This window comes from Haplochromis burtoni, unplaced genomic scaffold (assembly GCF_018398535.1).
Source record: "Haplochromis burtoni strain Fernald_Lab_line unplaced genomic scaffold, NCSU_Asbu1 Contig_309, whole genome shotgun sequence".
NCBI classification, from domain to species: domain Eukaryota; kingdom Metazoa; phylum Chordata; class Actinopteri; order Cichliformes; family Cichlidae; genus Haplochromis; species Haplochromis burtoni.
In genome coordinates this window covers 644,043-664,145 of record NW_024582670.1, presented here as the reverse complement: position 1 = coordinate 664,145, position 20,103 = coordinate 644,043, and the positions used below count along the sequence as shown (strand labels likewise).

At 39.5% G+C, this 20,103-nt stretch overlaps 1 protein-coding gene across 5 annotated transcripts in view; it reads left to right on the top strand.

Moving 5' to 3' along the window:
* Window positions 1-720: 720 nt before the first annotated feature.
* Window positions 721-20,103, top strand: part of LOC102300977 (E3 ubiquitin-protein ligase HECW1) — a 94,483-nt gene continuing 75,100 nt past the window's right edge. For 2 of the 5 annotated variants that reach the window (XM_014339707.2, XM_005941252.3), the window contains exons 1-4: window positions 722-1,517; window positions 12,319-12,376; window positions 16,033-16,354; window positions 17,539-17,646. In XM_014339707.2, coding sequence (XP_014195193.1) covers window positions 12,350-12,376; window positions 16,033-16,354; window positions 17,539-17,646 — 457 coding nt within the window. In that variant the 5' untranslated portion in view covers window positions 722-1,517; window positions 12,319-12,349. Of the gene's footprint in view, window positions 1,518-12,318; window positions 12,377-16,032; window positions 16,355-17,538; window positions 17,647-20,103 lie in introns of all 5 variants that reach the window. The other 3 variants (XM_042228173.1, XM_042228172.1, XM_005941258.3) reach the window with 3 other exon arrangements.

Here is a 20,103-nt window from a genome sequence, read left to right as displayed (position 1 = left end):
AGATGTCAAAGGATGTCAGGAACAAGATTGGAGAACCTCACAAGGCTGAGGTGGACAACAAGACCATCAGCAAAAAACACTTGATGAGAAGGTGACCACTGTTGGTGCGATTATTCAGAAATGGAAGAAATAAAAAATGACCATTAATCACCCTCAGTCCGGATCTCCCTGCAAGATCTTGTTTCATGAGTACGAGCTCATCCTTAAGTTTGCCAATGAACAGCTAACTGATTCAGAGAAGGCTAAATCTAGCTTTCTGATTGAACCGTCCATGTTTGGAGGAAGAAAAATGCAGAGTATGACCAAAAAAACCCATCATCCCCACAGTCCAAGCATGGAGGTGGAAACATTATGCTTTGGGGCTGTTTATCTGCACAGAAAGACTCCACTGCATTACACTTTCATTGGTAGTGCCTTCGGTGGCTCCCCTGAGAGTTTATGACGTCCTGCCCACTTCACCTGCGGCTTTATCAATGGTGTCTGGTTGCCAGGTCAACACTGGAAGTGTGTGGCTCAGGGAGACAGAAAGAGAATTGTATTTGGCAAATTTAAGTGAAATGGTGACACTTGATAAACGTTCGCTGAAAAGACTGAAGTGGCCATAAATGAAAGCAAAGAATACTGCTGATTGACATACTACCTGCTAGTAAATACGTTAACGTGTCACCTAGGTAACCGGAGCTGTAGTCACTAGCTGGCAGCTTGAAAGCGACACTGCTTTACACGAAAACATTTTCAGAAATACGGGATTTCCAGCTTTCACTTGTACTCATCCTCAATCTGTATTCATATACATACGAAAATGTCTGTTCTGCAGGCACAGCATCGACAATGAGAACACGGGTGCCTGGGACGGAGTCGCATTTCCTGCTTGAACTAAGTTCCAGCTTTCCTTTCGTCTTTAGCTTCTGTTGTTTTGGCGGAGGGAGTAATGCGAGCGCTTGCTATCGCGTGCGCGTAACTAGGTACATGAGCGGAGGGAGTAGAGATGAGGAGGTAGCGCACGCGAGGCAGAAAACCCGCTTTCGGATTGGCTGAGAGACACTGGTACCCAGCTCAGTGAAGCTCGAGAAATTCGCCTCAAACGACCGGAAGTTCCACCGGAAGTCGCATTCTGACATTGTCATGCAACAAACTGTAAGAAAATAATTTTTGGTATAGAATAGGTTTCCACACAAAGTATTACGTCACATTTCATTATATCAGATAAGCTGAGTTCGGAAAATACTGACCAAAAACTTCGCGGTATTCGGTTTTCTGACGGCGTGTTTTGGCCGCATCCCGGGACGTGCTCGCGGTTGCTGCTAGCTTTACTTTGGTCCAGAGAAAGAGTGAAGGATGTGACTGAAGCCTCTTTCGCGTGCCTCATCGGCCCTGACTCACTACGCCGTTTGTGTACACTCCTACTGCACTTTGCCTACGAAATGGAGCTCGATGGAAATTAGCAAGCGTGTACCTCTTCGAATTCCCACCCTTACCTTTGGAGAATGATCCACCGGCAGGTTATTTTATCCCAGGTAGGTCGCCTCCATTGTTGCCTTAACGTTGATGTAGTGTCATGTCCTGCCAGTCTCCAGCAGCGGGCCCAGCGTTCGGTAACCCGCATTTATGTCATTCTCTTCCGTGTGGAGGAAACGTTACGCTGAATTGTTTAAACAGTGAGTGATTTATTGTAACAGTACATAACGTCAGCAAAAATATCAAGCACATAGCCGCAGCATTTAGACAGAGTGCCTTTTCAGAGGCGGTTTACTTTAAAGCCAAACGTGTTTCCCCAGTAGCTTAATTTCTATTGCTGCAAGGGCGTAACATCCTTTAAAGTTGTTATTTTGTGTAATAAAACAATTAAATTGAGACTGTGTCAGCTGTATTACACGTGCCGAATTGAAGGGTGGCGACTGCTGTATGAAGACATTAAGCCATGTTTCAGTGAAAACCTTGCCCTTCTCTGGTAAGCAGCGCTGCATTAAATTAATTAATTTCTTGAATGATGTTTGGCGTGAATGTATTGGCGCTGAAGATGTCGGGGCCCTACAGCGTCGCACTGAGTTCTTCCTCCTTATTTGTAATGTACCACGAGCAGGCTATACAAGAGAAAGGCTTACCCCCTCCGGTCTTTGTGCGAGGATTCCCATCCACAAAATCCTCTTAAATACTGGAGCCACACATGATCTGTGTATTTTCTTTTGTTTGCTTCTGTTCTTTGGAGACATGATAATAATAATAATAGAAAAGGTATAGCCATGAAGAGACAGCATTTTTCCAAGTTTGGGGGATGCATATCACCAGTGATTGTGGTTGTCTAGCTGTCAAGCTGCTGAGTAAATTGTGACCCACATAAATCCCTGTAACAATGGGGAAAAGGCAACGTTTACTAGGTATTGCACACTACCATTTGGTTCTTACTATGAACTCAGATCTTCCAGTATCAATAGGGCAAACCTATTTTTTGCTGGACTTTCTGTTCTGCTTCTGAATGGATGCCACTGATTTGCCACCAGCTATTTTTAACATATTCATAATTATGCACATAGGTATGGTTGGTACTAATTAATGGTGGATATTCTCCCATATATGCAGTATTTTTGTTGTATAATGTCAATGATGTTCATAGTTCCTTTAACTGCATGCAAGTCTGCAGTGGTTGGCTATCACCAGAGGTGAACTCAGGTTGTTTATGATGAATATGAGAACCAGACCCTGATGTTTTCATGTATCACCCACTCCACTGTAAGTCACACAGGGCTGAATGTTTCTACTAGAAAGCCTAAGAGGTTTGAGCACATCTTTGTGACCTGAGCTCTGAAGATAAGCTTTTTATGTTTATCTTTCTGTGGGCATTGCAATAAGTAAAACGATAAGCAATTTGAAATTGACAAGCACTGTTTTCTTTGAGTGGTTCACCTTCTTATGCTAAGAAATGTTAATCAAGCAGGCCCAAGTGAAAAGGATTCTTCTAATGCATTGTCAGATTTAAAGCATGATAAACCAGAAAAGCACTTTGCTATTTTAAGGGAAATCCCTGCTTAACCAATCCATTCTTCTGTTTGATTGGGGTCTCTGATTATTGAAAAAAGCATAATCATAATTATTTCTCAGTTATTTATTTTGATTGTTAGTTAATATTAACATTCACCAGGTGGATGTTGAAGTACTTGGGGGTAGGGTTAGGTTTCATGCGAACCAAGTGTAGTTTCAGAAACCTGAAATTAATTGTTTTCAAATGAATTCTCTTCCATGCATTTTGGCTTTATAGATCTTCACTTGTGAGATTACATTTGGATACACCAGGTAGATGAAAACTTTGTTGTTTTGTTCCAACAGAACTAAACAATGAGTGAGTTTTGGCTAAGGTGAAACACTCATTTGATTTAAAACGCAAGACAGAATAATCTCATAGTGAAAATAAAAAAAAGTAAGCACTTTACCCAGATTTTCTTTATTCATAATTAAATGTAACACGAGTTCTGATCCAATCAGCTGAATGCTGAATTATCTTCACATAATTCAGCATCATTGTGGATTGCATATGTAAAAACATATTAGTTACACTGGCAAGAAGAAAGTCAGATTTATCGGGAGAATTCTGTCAAAGCAAATAGAAGTGCAACATTTTCTGTTTGGCTGGAGAGAGGCCAAGTCAGAAAGAGGAGCAAAACAGTTACTGTAGCAAGAGCAGGTTAAACATGTCTTTGTCTGCTCATGCTAACTGTCATGGCAACTCGGATACAATCAAAACAACACCCAATATGGGAAAATGCTGTTGAGTGGATAACTCCTCAAAGTGATCAGGTAATGATATATAATAATTAAAACTACCATGATGTTCCTGCCACAGCTGGCTGCCTAACATTATTTCCTGACACCTGACAGTTTTTCAGCAGAATAAATGACAACATAAAAATTGATCTAAGCAAGCAGGAATACTGTAAATAAGCCAAACAGCAGTTTAAAAAGAAATATGAAAATGGAATAATTTAGGATAAGTGCAGCAGCTTCTGCCACTTAGCTGTAATGTAATCATTTCATACTTCAGCCTGTTAAAAGACACTGCTTAAATGTATATGCAAGAAACAGAAGAGGCAGATTTCCAGTAATAAAAGTGTACTTGATAGAAGACTATCACTGCATGAGAAGTGTAGCCTGTAGCTTTTTTCATTCAAGACGTTTAAAGGACTAAAGGTAGTTTAAAGGTTTCTTTTTAGTGAGTTTTGCAGAGAAAAGTTATACGCAGTCAGAAGCTCTACCAGCACTTATTATAGTTTGGTGAGTATCAAAGCTCACAATACAAAAAAACTCAACGTAAGCAACACTTACACTGTTTTCTAGCTGTTTAACCTTTCAAGTGAGAGAAAAAAGTGTGCAAGCTATCATAAAGTGGCCATGTACTGCATGATGACAGCAACTGCTGCAACCAACTAACTTGATTAATAAAGTGGAAATTGTTTGATCATGGATTATTTCTGTCTCTAATATGATTGTCCTAGTATTGCAAGCTTTAAACAAAAACAACATCTGCAATTGAAATGTGTGTAGTTGGGGACTGGTAAAGATTTTCAGTGTTTTCAGTTTTGTGTGTGTTTGTTAGCAGTCACTGCTTTGTGTCACTTGGTTTGATTTAGACAGTAGCGACAACTGTACAACATGTTTATCAAGTTTACTGGGACATTATAAGAAGCAGAGTATGCCATTGGTCTTTATTCCTAATAGTGTAGCATAATAGCAGTTTTCTGTTTCAGTCCTTTAACATCCCTTTTATAATTTTATCATGGCTAAATTGTGGATATTTTAATATTGAACGATTCAAATAATGCTGAGAGATAATTTGATTTTAATGACTTTTCTCATCTAAATAAAATATGGAAGGAATTAATTCTTCTTTATTCCCAAGAAAGTTAATTTGATTTTGTGCATCAAAATGGGCTGTGTTAAGTGTCTACAGAGGGAGGACCCCAGACTCATCCTCTTAAATAACTTGCGCTACTTTACCACTTTTAGCACAACAGACCCAATCTGATCCTCCACACTAGAGTTTTAAAGCCTGTGCTGAAACCAAGGGAAAAAAAGATACTTAATACTAGTGGTACAACGGATCACGGTTGATCCGTAATCCGAACCGATCCCACTCCACGGTTCGGCACGCACGTGATCCGAAGATTCGATAAAGAAGAAAAAAGTACGTGTATGGTGGCGTGGTGGGTCTGTCAAGCAATAGCTATGGCCAGCGCTAGCGGTCCAAATGGAGGAGCAGAGGAGTTTGCGGCATTTAAGCAGCCCTTTGCTGCCCAGTCCGACCGGGCTAAAGCTATTACAAAAGCTGTTGGGGTCTTTAGCTGCAGACGGGAGGCCATATTCTGTTGTGCAAAACAAGGGGTTTAAACTGTGATGAACGTGCTTGAGCCACGCTATGATATCCCGTTGCGCGTCCGCTTTAGTGGCAAGTAGAGGTGGGAATCACCATACATCCCACGATACGATATTATTGCAATTTTTAAAAATATTTTGCGATATTCAGATTCTGTCCATAAAGGTAAACTTTATCAATATTAGTTTTATCTAATATCAAAGTCTCGCACTCAGTCTTTCTCTCATTCAGTCAGTTGTATTGTTGACAAACTGAACGGTTTGTATTACAGTCTAGTCCAACTTAACTGAATGCAACCATCTGGTACAATTACAGCTATTCTGAACTATGCAATTTATGAAAACTATGCAGCCCCTTCAGCAACTGAAGAATTTGAAAGTAAATTAAAACAAAATATAATTTTACATTAAATAAAAAAGTTTTAAACTTAATTAAAATAAAACATGTCTTAAATTAAAATAAGTAAACTGTCATGTTTATTGCTGCCAAAAAAAAGTTAAACACATTTGGATAGTGAAGGAATGTCAGGATTCTTGCTCAGAAAAAGGATCAACATGCTCTGAAGTCAGAGCACAAAAACCTTTTTTGTAACAAAATATCGATTTGTGCTGTCCCTGTATCGATACATTATTAGCAAACAAAATATCACGATACTACACAGTATCGATTTTTCCCCCACCCCTAGTGGCAAGATCGTACCCAGGCATGTATGAGCAGGAAAAGTTTAAAGTTATGGCTGAACTGTCCCAGGCATCTTCTGTTGCCCAACTACAAACGGATGGACCTCCAAGTCAACGGAAAGCTACGTGACCGCTCATTATATCACAGCGGAGTGGTAGATATAAAGCCCTGTACTGCCCTATATTGCACCTTAATTTGTTTTTATATAATTGAGTCTTGAGTTGAATGTTTTTAACAGGCAAAAAATCCTTAAAAAGTTAACAAGTAAATGTTAAAAAATTTTCTTTTTTTCTTTTTTGCTGATCTGAAAATTGATCCGATCCGTGACTTAAAACCGTGAGATTTTTGATCCGTTGCACCACTACTTAATACCATTTGCAATGCCACTGGGGAAAACAGAGCAAAAAATGCTGTTATTAAAAAAATGGGAAAAGATTAGAATAACACACGGTAACAGCACCATTTAAGATGTCTGACGTAGTGCAAAAAACATGCCAACCACGTTAGCATTTATGAGAACTCTTTAATTTAGTGTGAAACTGGAGCTTTACTGACCTCTCAAACTCCTTTATGAGGAATGCTTTGGGAGGTTCGTTGTGCTGCTTGACTTTGTTGCCACCACTTTGTAGGGTCATTTGCACAATATAATATAATATCAAATATGTTGTGTCTTGGTCCAACTTTTTAAGCAGCTGCCTAAAGAGTCCTTTTTTACATGTGACTATGTTAGTAAATTCCATTCATTCTTGACTTTTTCTGTGTAATGGAGTGCAGATAGCGAGTGCTCCTGCCACACTTGTTGGAGTCATTTGTTTACATTTATATCGAACATCACCAGCTGTTAGTGTGTCCTCGTCTGTAGCTCAGTTGTGTGTTGTTTCCACCTTTAATGGGAACAATATCTTGCTAATTAATGCGCTTTATTGGAGGTTTTTGAAGTATCTGTCTTTTTCGACTCATCGGAGGCTGACATGTGGCTCTTGCTCTCAGATATATCCCGGCTTGTCTTGTTGCTGCTGCGTGCACTATAGAAAGTGCATGGCGTTGTTATAGAAGTGATTGCAGTATGACATTTTCATACCATGCAACAATTTAAACCAGTATTATCACAGATGATGGGATATGGCACAGCCTGAGAAGACTATTGTTGGTATTAAGACTATTATAGTATCTCACAACCCGTTTTTTTCTTTCTTTTACTTCTTGGATAACACTACTGCACACATAGCATCAGGGCAAACATAGCATGCCGTTTACGGCCTAAAAGTGTTTTTCCTTAAGAAATTAAACTGTGGTCAGTATTGTGGTAGACCTCAGTTTCATTAAGCTGTCTTTCCATTGAATTTTTAATCCCACAGACAAAAACTCAAGAACAATAAAAAACAAAACGAAACAAAAGCTAAATTTACTTTGCCAGCTTAAGTTTGTGTGCAAGAAACACTCATGTGGAAGGCGTTATTCTGCAGAATGGAAATGTAGGCACACAAACAGATCTTAACAGGAAGAACTAGTATCTGCAAGTTTCATTACATGCAAACAGTATCAGTCAAAATATTCAATCCGCATCTAAAACTGCTGCTTGACAGTTAAATAACAGAACTGAAGTTGCATGGACTTACTCACTGGAGTTTGTGTACACCTTTAAGCATTATGGGAACTCTATTGTAGTTCTCAAAGTTTTTGTACTGTATATTGTAGCAGATACACTCAATGTTTGCGTGTCCCAAATACATGGGAGAACAACAGGAGTCTAACCTTCTCCGGGCAGGACCTCTTGTATCATTTCAGTACACTTTAGGTTTTTTCCTATTCTCAACTGTTATTGGCTACAGTACATAAAATGATCTCCAACAAAAGACATACATCAACACCAAACACACTAGACTGACACTGCAATGTTGTAATCAATCTGCAGATCTTTTCTCCTGTATTGTACTGTGTGTAGTTCTGTTAAATGATAGAGTAATTTGATGGAGTAACTCCAACTTACTTTTAAAAATAAAAACATTACATTATATTTAAACCGAGTTCAAAATGTCCTTTTCCCCAGCAACTGCTTGACATTGCTGGGAAAACCATTAGAGCTCTGCATTGATGTTATAGCCTAAGACTTCACTGCATCAGCAATCTGCTCTCGATCTGTTTAAAGTACAAATAGAAGTATTGATATTCGGTTTGTTATTAGGTTTTACCAAGAGCACAGGTCATGTTTCTGATTCAGAATTGAGCGGATTGTTACTTTGTATTAAGTCGTTTTAGCAATTTGCTTTGATTCTGTTTATAGGTCTACAGTACATTATTTACAGGGACCAATAGGATTGACGGGTACATTAGCAAATGGGTGCAGTCTTAGTTTAAAAAGACATAAAAGCACCAGCGGGGGGTCAACTTTTTCTTAATCCAATCCTAACCATAGCCAATGGCCAGTTTTGAGATGAAGTGAAGACTCTACTAAGTGACCACATTCCTGATGATAGTCAGGTCATCACTCAGATTAATACTAGTTAATTAATACTAGTACACTGTGTTTTGCAATACCGTGTTCATGAAACTCATGAAACGTGTTCATGAAAATCATTATGTAAAGTCCATGTTGCTCTCATGTGCTTATATTGGTCAGGGAGCTCTCTGTTGTAGTGCTATCACAGTAGAGGCTTCCAAATCTCTCCCATACTGGACTGAATGGGATTATACCAGTTAATTGTGCAAATGTAAGAATGAGCAGGAAGTACAAGTGGGGACATTTCCTAGGAGAGTTTTGCCTTAGTGTAGCTAGCTATGGCACTGTACTAATGTGTAGCTATGAAACTAATGAGCACTGTAGGGATTTGAATGTGACTGTATAGTTTTTGCCTTCTCTCTTATTTGCATATGTGTGTCACACATGAGCATTGTTTTTTTGATGCATATGTGCTCAGTGAGTGTGTACTCAGTGTATCTTTAACTGTTAGTCAGGCTGTTAGAAAATAGAAGGGTGAGTAAGAAAATATGAACATAAGGTATCAGTGTGTTGGGATGTAATATTGATCATTTTTTCATTCACACTGACGTGCAGACATGAGCTGACTCTCCAGTCGCAGATGTCAGACTGTCCTTGAGTACATAAACTTTTACTGTATTGTGTTTAGTCACAGAAATAGAACAAGTGCATTTAAAGATTTGTTGTTTATCCTGATTAATGGAAGTAAATTAAACTCTTGCTGCAGGCTCAATCATATTCTGTCTTATTCAAATTTTTGTCTCCCATTCTTTAACCTCTGGGCCGTTTTTAGCATAGCTGCTTTTCCTGTAGTAGGTCAGTCTGTAGTAGTCCTGTTACATCTCTTGGTCTTCTGCTTCTCATAGATACTCTGCAGTCTGGCCAGAGAGTAATTCTTCAATTTGCTTTTCATTTTTGGCAAATGGACAAAGTTGCAGGGAGGCAAATCTGGCAAGTGGTCCAGCTGGTGAGCAAAGTTTATGTTGGTGTTCCAGAAAAGGTGCCTACGTGATGTTTTTCCTGCTTGCCAACACCAGCTCTGATTATTTGCGGTAAGTTTCCTCCTCTAGCTAAGTGAGAATGTTACAGTGGAACTAGGGGCTGAGCTCACAGTGAAAAATCCTGCGCATAGTCCCGGCTTTATGACTGTGACATTGTAGACTTAGAGGCGAAATTCAAGCCAGATTTTGGAGAGTTACTGAAATTCGACTAGTTACATAAAATGATATGCCATTGCATGGCTATCTTTGGAGCTGTTGTTGGGCTAATATAGACACAGAAGCACTGAAATACTTTAGGGTGAGGGTTGAATTGTTCCTAATTACATGTTGGGGGTTAGTCTGTTGGCAAAGTTCTGTCGTAGGGCAGGAAGAAGACATGGTTTAATTGGATTCATTCTCCTTTTAAGGGCCTCTGCTGGGTGTGCTTGTGGGAATGCAGACATTTTGCAAACTTGCAGGGAGGCAGCTCTTGTGCTTGCAAAATAAAGTTTGGTTGTGTATAAGTCAATGGGAAAATAACCTGTCACCTACGCAAATACTTTGCTGCTTAGTTGATGGTTTCATAGCTGGTGTCACATCTGATTGTTTATTTCATAAATTATTGCCATCAGATCAGGGTGTTGTTTAGGGTGGGCCTTAGGTGGAGACACCTGGGGACCTGAACTAAATCTAGGAGACACTGGGGGGTAAACTAAAAATAAGGCAAAAGAGTCTAAGAGAACTTGACAGAAACACTTAAAACAAAGACAAATACTAGACAAGAAACAAAAGGATACTCGAGATAATAAAAGAGATAATCGAAACCAATTTTAATATATCTGACATAAATTTCAATACAATTTTTTTTTAAATACATTTTTTTATTAGGGTGAAAATGTTTAATAATAAATATCAAATTTAAAAAAAAGTATTTCACCCTCAGAATGTATATTTATTCAGAACAGTGCGCATGTATTCAAATTGTTATGTATTTAAATGGTTAGAACCTGTTACTCTGATGTACATAACAAAGTCAGAATAACATATCATGATATTTAGAATGGCCACATATCATTCCCTGTATTACTCTCTGTTGTCAATATAAAAAGTGGCAGTAAGTTTTAAATAGCTGTATATGGCATTATTAGCACTTTGCCCTTCAGATCAATCTGGTGACCTTAGAGGAGATGTTAGCGGTGGAATATGGAATTATATTTTAAATCCTTATGCATTACTTTCTATATTTTGGCTGCACACAACATTTGTTAGAATAATGGTTACAAGACTTTTTGTCAATGTTCAACTAATACATGATTCAGTAAAAGGACTAGATGTTATAGTCCCTGATAATGCATTGCTTTAAATGGAGAGAATCTTGAGGGATGGCTGTTATGAGGAAAGGCAGCCCAGAAACTTTACCAACGGGACACATCGTTGTGTGCCTCAACTTTCGGTCTTTTACCCAAGCTAATCTGCAATTTTTTGGTTAGGTTTAGTGATTAGAGATCTGATCTAGATAATCTTATTAAAAATTGGGACACATCGTCAGTAGTGGACCTTGGATTCATCGGGTGTTTCGACCATTATGACTAGACACCCTCATCCAAGGAGGCCCTGCCAGGGGTGATCAGGGGTGTGTCACTGGTTTATGTTAAATTGTTATTTCTCTTCTTTCCTTTTTTTTGTGTCTCCATGTGTATCTGCCCTGAGTAAGGCTAATCTTACAACCAACCAAGTCATTAAGACTTGGTTGGTTGTAGGCCACAGTCTTCAAGGTCATTAAGATGTAAGCCAAATTTCATAATCAGAATACTTTTTTAATCCCAGAGGAAATTATGTTTACATTTTAATGGATTGTTGAGCCCAATCTACACCTCTACAATGTTTTCTTTCTAAACTTTCTGAGCTTTCACCTTTACAGACAGACATTTATGGAAAATCCAAACCAAAATCGTAACTTTCATAGCAGAGGTAGAAAAAACAACAAAATAGTCCAGAACTTCTCAGAATCTCAGAAAACTCAGAAAATGCTCTCTTCAAGGCTGAACAAATGAGCATATATTAGTGTTTTGCTTCTACAAATCAACACTTTTTCCGCTGTTGCCCCACATGTGGAAGTAATGCTACGTTTTGCTTGAAACTGCAAGTTATTGTGTATATTGTAACACTAATGGTGTGTTTCCCTCAGTGCCTCGGGACATTTTATGAGCCAGGGTGGCTGTTTGCATATATAACACAGTGATAGTAGGCCTGGGGCTGTGTGGAGAGCGAGGATCCGTGGCACTTTTTTGCTAGTCCGTTAACCCTTGGTTACGTAGAGTGACACAGCTACTGCCCAGTCATCCCATAATAGTTAGTCTTCATCCTATCTATTCTTTTACTGATATTTATTTTTTATTGAAGTTTCATATTTTCAGGTTGTGATGAATTCACAGAAAACAACATTCAGAGACTTCTTGTTAATTTTTGTAGGGTTGCTTCTCCCCTGCAGGAACACTGACCATGTGAACATCTGCAGATGCACATGAAAAGTGATTTTTGTTGTATGTGTTGTAACTGTGTTGAGTCTATATGTCTGTTCTATCTGTGCTATATTTGTGTGTTCTCCATGTCTCTGTTTCCACTTGTTTCTCCATCTGTGCTTCTTTTCTTGAAGTATTCATATTTTTATCTGATAAAGATGAAGTATGAAAAGATGATGATGATGTTTCCCCCCCTAACACCCTGCTTCACTTTCTCCTCTGCATTCACTGCTTCTGCTTTTTGTTTCTGTGGTTTGTAACACCCCACCGTTCTCCTCCCACTTCCCTCAGGTTTTGGTCTGCTTTGGGTTGACTGGTCATTATGCTGATGCAGCTCTGTAGTTTCAAGGTCAGTGCCCCCTCCTTCCTGCAATCACTCTCCAGCTTCTTTGTATGTGTACCTCCACCCAGCTTCTGTTGTGCATTTACGAAAGCTGCTGCAAATTTTACACACACACTGGTTGGACGATAAAAAAAATCTTATTTGTAAACTGTAAAAACTCCACAACTGTATTTTAAATAAATACCATAGCTATATATGATAAACTAAAACCTTAGTTGACTCGACTTACAGCTTAAAGTGCTACAGCAGAACACTCACAAACTGAAAACTTAAAACTTTGGTCAGTTCCAAAGAAATAAAGTAGTCATAGTACAAGAAAAAAAAACTACCTCTACACGGCATCAGTTTTTTGTATACAAACAGTTTTCAGTTATTGGGTAGAAACATTCAAATGTAAAGAAAGGAGAACAAAAACAAAACTGGCACCTAATTTTGGTCTGCTTATTCTTTAAACGGTACACCTTTGTTCACATGAAGTACAGTACTGTGTCGATAGAGTGGGCAGTGAGTTGTAATCAAGGTCAGTTACTTTAGTCAGTGCATGCTGCTCTGCTTCTTTCCTGAACTTTAAATAATCAATTCCCCAATTTCTCAACAATGTTGTCATCTTTTGAACCTTGGGCTGTATCCGCTGACGTTAGCAGTGTCAAAGCATCCTGTGGTCTCACCTGGAGTCCGGTACAGGCAGTTTTTCAAATTGGTAGAGTTCATTTGAGTTATTTTTCTGGCTTTTACCTGTACTGCGAGTCGAGTGTTTTCACCAGTGCATGAAACCACATATTTTTAGATACAAGTTTGTAATGGCCATTTTCTTTCTGCGTATTTATTACATGGCGTGCTGTGGGGAAAGGCCTGTTCTAATGTTTGAGTCTAAGGTTGATTTTGAGCACCTGACGGCTCTTTTTTTGCTTCTCCTCCCTAAATTCTCTTTGATTACTCGTTCACGTGATCCTTGCGTAGGTGGTAGAAGAGGTTTGTCGTGTTTGAGTCTGGGGTGGGGACCGGTTTCCTGCATAATTTGCATAGTACAGTTTTCTGGTCCGTGTCAGACTTTTCATAACCATGTCCATGCTAGACCCTCGTTTAGAAATAAGGTCCTCGTATTGTTTTGACTGGTCCTTCTGTTTGTCATCATTTCAGTTTATTTTGAAAAATCTCAACAGGATCTTAAGCTTTATTGTGAAAGGTTTATGTGGAAAATAAACAAGAGGACGGCGGCTGGGTTTACTGCCGTTGTTCCTAACGGCAACGCGTGAAAACAGTCGCCTGTCTGTTTTAAATATAAGACAAAGAGAGAACTTTAAAAAATTAATATAGCAACTACAGTGACCATCAAAACGATGAAAAAATATTGCCGTAAACAGTTTATTTTGCGACACCACGAAACAAACAATAGCGTAAAATGAAACGATAGACGTTTTCATATCGTCATCCGATATATATCGTTATATCGAACAGCCTAGCAGAGGTGAGAAGAAGGCCGTTCCAGAAGCTTAATGTTAGTTTGCTTTGTCCATTCCAAAACATTGGACAATGGATTGGACGAACATTTGGATCAATTGGAACATTTTGGAGCAGGTGTGTTTTTTTGGTCAGCACCCTCTGTCCATAATAATGTAAAACTGGCTTCACTGTCAACAGTGAGAGTATTGTTGCAGCAGCTTTAAGTTCATGTCAGTTGACCTGAGTTGTTCCTGATCACCCTAACTAATCTGAGGGTCTTCTTGCAGACTTTGGCAAAGCGGTGACACATCCAAATAACTTGTACTCTCATACAGTTGTTTGGACTGATGATCTTGGAATCTGGAGTTGCTTAGAAATGGCTCTAAGAGACATTCACAACTTGTGTAAATCTGCAATCCTCGTTCATAGCTCTTCACTGAGCTCCTTGGACTTTTCCGTTGTATTGACAGTGAGTGCTGTCAAACAAATCCTTTTTATGCTGGCAAAGTTGTAGTTAATCATACTAACAAAAAGTTAATAGGCCTTGGCTTTCACAAATATAAAAGACATCATAGAACCTTCAGCACCACATTCAGTCAAGTGAATGTGCAGTCTGTCAAACTTAAATGTTTCAGATCATCCAAAAATTCTAATATGAGACAAAAATAAACCAAGTAAATACAAAGAATGATGAGTGTGCCCATGTCTCCACCATGTTTGATAGATGTCATGGTATGCTGAAGATCACGAGTTGTGCCTTTCCTCCTCCATACTGTTTTCTTCCCATCATTCTGGCGCAAGTAAATTTTTTGTAGAACTTTGCAGGCTCTTCTAGTTGCCGAGGGTAACTAGTGGTTTGCCATTCTTGTAACCCTCTCTGTTTCTTGATTGTACACTTTGGACATCAAGTTATTTTTCTTAATCAAGAAAAGAATTCTGGTATCGTCCACATAAGCTTTGTTCTGAGTCTCCCAGGCCTTTTGGTGTTGCTGGATGTAAGTGATATAACAGAAAGAAAGCACTGGCCAGTTTTTGCTTTCTCTCTGATAGGTTTATTTTTATTTTTTCAGCCTATTGATGGCCTCGGTGAAAACCTGACACATCCAAGTTGAACATTCAGAGTGCCCTACATATATTTTATTTGTGTGGCTGCCAAGGAATAATAGGCAGAGACCTAATAGACCTGACCATGAAACAGCTTGTACATCAGTTGACCAATTCCTGTTGAGACTCTGAAAATGTGGTTATATATCTCAGAATGGCTGTAATTTCTACTGTGATCCTACCATTACTGTAGGATCTGCTGTACAATATAAAGCGCCTTGAGGCGACTGTTGTTGTGATTGTGACTGTTGTTGCGCTATATAAATAAAATTAAATTGAATTGAGTTGAATGCCATGCTTTTGTTAAAAACTGTTAAGAGCTTCAGTACAGAGACAGAATTACAAAAACTGTGTCATCATCTAACTGGCTCACTGTCAGTGTTCAAATGGGACCCACAAGCTGACACATCAGCAAATTAACTTAGGGCACAAAGACTTAATATAACTAAGAGATAAAGCACAGACTATACACACATAATAATAAGGTGAAGGTAAATTCCATGATTGTTTTTTCGATTGGAAGTGTCAAATTAGAAGAACAGAGGCAGTGGTGCGTCCCTACAGTGGCACAGGATGACTGGCAGGCTGATTTAACACTGATTTAGTAGCTTGCATTTCAGCTGTTGGTCACAGTTAAAAAACAATCTGCTAAATGATTAACAGAATATTGCTGTGTTAGCAAACACAAGCTGCTCTGCTTCTAGCTGGAAGAAGATCTGTGTTTGACGTCAGTCATCAGACAACATTAATGACCGTTTCCTGTTATCAGCGCATCATCATTGCATTGTTGTGCAACTGTGTGATCGAGTTGATATTGAGGATATTTTTTGTTTTGGTGTCCACCAAGCTGCAGCATAAGAGAGAGCACTGACCACCATAGTGATCAAAATGTGTATAAAAACATGAATTCAGTCACTTTATTGTTTTAAACAAGTTTTTGACAGATTTCTATTTTTTATTTTGTTTTTACAAAAGCCGGTCAAATAAATTTATATTGTATATGAAAATGCACTTTTACATTTTAAAGAGGCCACAAATTTTCAACCACTGTAGGTACTTTGTGTTTTTGTAGCTTTGATTCTGCTAAAAGCTTCTTTCTGTGTATGTTGTTGCAGAACTTGTACCAAAATCGGTTCCTGGGCTTGGCGGCCATGGCTTCCCCAACTCGCAGCAGCCAGACCCGCCAGCGCTGTAAGGATGCGGTTCGGCACAGCTATGGCCCTGAGTCCTTTGCTGTCAATGGCCTGAACCAGGATGCTTTTATGTTGGGACTGTCACGCTCCACCAGCGACACTGATCTGGTCTCTCCAGATGCACGTTCCACTCTTACCATCAGCTCTTCCCACTACATCATAGGCCAGTCCGAAGACCTGGTGATCACATGGGACATCAAGGAAGAAGTGGATGCTGGAGACTGGATTGGGATGTATTTAGTTGGTAAGATGTCACGTGCTTTGAGATTTTAGAGTTTTAAATATATTGACTCTAAAAGTAGTGTTAAAAAAATCGTATTTGTTTTTGTACAGTATGCTACTCTGGTTTGCTGTCCTCTGCTGTGATGGTTATCACGTCATGATTTTAGTGCCAATTGTCTTTGTTTAAAAATGGCAGCATAAATCCCAGAGGTGGAAAATAAATCAAAGATGTGTGTAAATAGAGAGCACAAGTGGTTAGTTAGAAACTGGATATTACAGCATGCACAAACCACTCGTAGTCATTTACCTTACTTACTTTTCTGTATGCATTTATGTTATTGTTTGACTAATGGTAACATGTAGGCTTGCTAATGAAGCTTTAAGACACAAAGCAACAATGTAACTTCAGTGCTCTTCTCTGAAAAAGCTGATAGCTCTGAAGTCTGTGATATAGATTTTCATTCAAGCAGGCATGTCATGCATCAGGTAGTCTGTTCTAGATAGGCAATATCTGCAAACATTAAAAACAAAGTCCACCCAGTTAATTCCAAGGTTTTACATATCAGGCAGGTCTTAAAATGAGGTAAATACAACCCGAGATGAGCAACAGCACATGAGCTGTTATGTTAAAAGAAATAATTGTTGTATTATTATATCATAAATTATTTATTTAATAAACACTAAGCCAAATGCAGAAGCAGTGAGTGAAAAATTATTTACACCCTATGATTCAGTATCTTGTATAACCACCTTTAGTGGGCTGTAACTTAAATAAAGTAACACTTTTGGAAACCTTCTGGTACACAGAAGAGTTCGTGGTGGACATGGTGGTGTTGTTAAAATGCCGCAGCAAGACCACGGGAGAGCCGTACGTAAGCGAACGATCAAAAACCTAAAACTACTTAAGCATTGTTTAAAATCAGTAGTGGGCCAACATTTCTCCACAACGATACAACAGACTGGTACATTCATACATAAAGCGCTTATTTAATCTTCAGATGTGCTAAGGGCCAAATAATCATGTCCTGATATGTAAAACCAGAGTTTACTTTATCTCAAAGCAAAGGATTTCCACTTGTCCGGTTGTATAAGTGAATACCAGTAGTTTCAGCTATCATTTTATTTTGTTGCCAATACATTACAGAAAGAAATTCAGAAGCTTGGACGTGCAGTATGGTTTGAGCTCTCATTCATCTCTCTTTCCAGATGAGACGTTATCGGAGAACTTTCTGGACTACAAGAACCGAGGCATCAATGGATCTCACAAAGGACAAATAGTCTGGAAAATTGATTCTAGCTCCCACTTCAGTGAACGTGAGTAATAAAAAATGTGTTTTTTGTTAATATAGGGAACACTTTGTCTCTAAGAAAATGTGAATGTCTTTCACCAAACAGCTCACAATATAAAGTAAAACAAACGATTCCACGTCACTCACGTTATATTGGATTTTTGGGGGGAATTGTGGACATACGCAGTCAGTCGTGTCAAAAAGGTAAAACTTTAGTGTTAAACTACAGTCAAGATGATATTAGCAGCTGGTGACTTGTGACCCAAATGAAAACAAATATCTCAAACAAGCACGACTCTACCACCTGCTCCATATGACAGGCAAAACATAGATGTGGCTTCCGGTCGAGTGAACGCTGCCGCGCTTGGCTGCCGCTGCTGGCTGCCGCGCTTGGCTGCCGCGCTTGGCTGCCGCGCTTGGCTGCCGTTGCTCACCGGTTATTATTATTACTATTACTATTTTTATTATAATTTTTTTTCAGTTGCTGACGACAATTCGAACCAAGTATCTAAGCCGCAACCCTGTTTTGACTTGTTTTCGCAACATTTGCGGGCTCCTATTGCTTGCGCTGCAGCTGTCAGCTGGTTGTTCGGCCCCTCCGTTTGTGTTCAGTGCTCGGCCCTGATTAAGATGCGGCTCCACAGGGTGTTGGTGTGGCTCGTGCTCACCTGGGTTTTTTTATCCATCATTCATCACCCGGCGACAGCTCTTCTCCAGTACTCTGCTACGGATCTTTTGCGGCTCCATTTTGGCTGTCTCTCCACCTGTGGCACTATACTTCTACCCGGACATCGCCTTCCAGCCCCGCCGCAGGTATATCCACCGAGGGCTTCGGCGGAAGTTCAATATCAGTGACACTAACTCAATATTGTCCATCTGGTGAAAAACTCGTTGTCCTCCCCGCAAGACTGACCGGGCTGTCGACCACAATGTGCTGGCCCACCTGGCTAGATCGACTAAGCCTACTGTCAGGCATGGTAACTCCAGCATCAACTTTGGTCTGTTAAACATCCGCTCTCTCACTGGTAAGGGACATCTCGTCCATGATCTCCTCTGTGATCATAAGTTGGACTTTCTTTGCTTGACTGAAACATGGCAACAGCCCAATGACTTTGTTTCTCTCAATGACTCCACTCCATCTGAGTTTGTTTACACCTGTCAACCTCGCGTCTTGGGGAGGGGCGGAGGTCTCGCGATAATTCACTGGAGGCACTGGAAAGTGCTCCCTGTCTCTGCCCCTCCCTCCCATCCATTTGAATACATTGCACTGCAGCTCCCTGGATCTACCCCCACCATCATATGTACTGTTTATCGGCCACCTAAGCCAAATAAGGAGTTTTTAAATGAATTTTCTGCTCTTCTCACTCATTTCACTGTACTTTCTCCAAATCCGATCATTGCTGGTGACTTCAATATTCATATGGACAATAATAAAATCCCTCTTTCTTTCCAGAGATTTTACCTCCTGCCTGGAAGGTTTTGGGCTTCTACAGTACATAAAATCCCCTACCCATTCTAATGGTCATATCCTGGATTTGGTCTGTTGTTCTGGCATTACCCCCACCCATTGTAAAGCCACATTGTTTCCCCAGTCTGATCATATGTTTATTTCTTTTGATGCAAACATAACCGCTTCCAAAACCTGTATCTCTCGTAATATCACTTTTAGGAAAATTAGTAATATCAACCCAGCTGTTTTTTCATCTGCCGTCCATGACCTTCCATCTATCCACAGCTCCTCAACACCTCATGAACTATTTTGCCATTATAATGTCAACCTTTATAACCTTCTTAACATATTTGCTCCACCTAAAAAATTGAACTGTCTCATTTTCCCGTTCAGCTCCATGGTTTTCCTCCGACCTGCGTCACCTTAAAGCCAAAGGACGCCAACTTGAACGTCTATTCAAGAAAACCGGACTTACTGTTCATAAAGAAATGCACAATGATCATGTTCTGTTCTATAAGGACTGCATTGCCTCAGCCAAATCTGCTTACTACTCTGGTTTAATTAGTTCTAATGAAGGTAACTCCAGGTCCCTCTATTCATTGTTCAGTAAAATTACAAAACCTCCAGACACATTCCCCTCCCACATGTATTCTGTTGATTTTTGCAACTCTCTTAACTCTTTTTTCACTTGTAAAATCTCAGACATTCACTGTCAACTTAACTCTTTAGGATCTCCTGACTCTGAAGTAGACTTCCCGGTCCCCCCACTGTCTTCCTGTCAGTTATTTTCAAGCTTTACTCTTCCCTCCATAACTGATGTGTCTAATCTCATTAAAAAATCTAAGTCATCCACCTGTCAACTTGACCCTCTCCCCACTGTGTTAGTTAAAGCCTGTCTTCCCTCTTTAGCACCTCTCATAACCAATATTATTCATTCCTCCCTGAACACTGGAATTGTTCCTGAAGCACTGAAAAAGGCTTCTGTTATTCCAACTCTCAAAAAGCCTGGTGCAGACCCCAATAACTTTGATA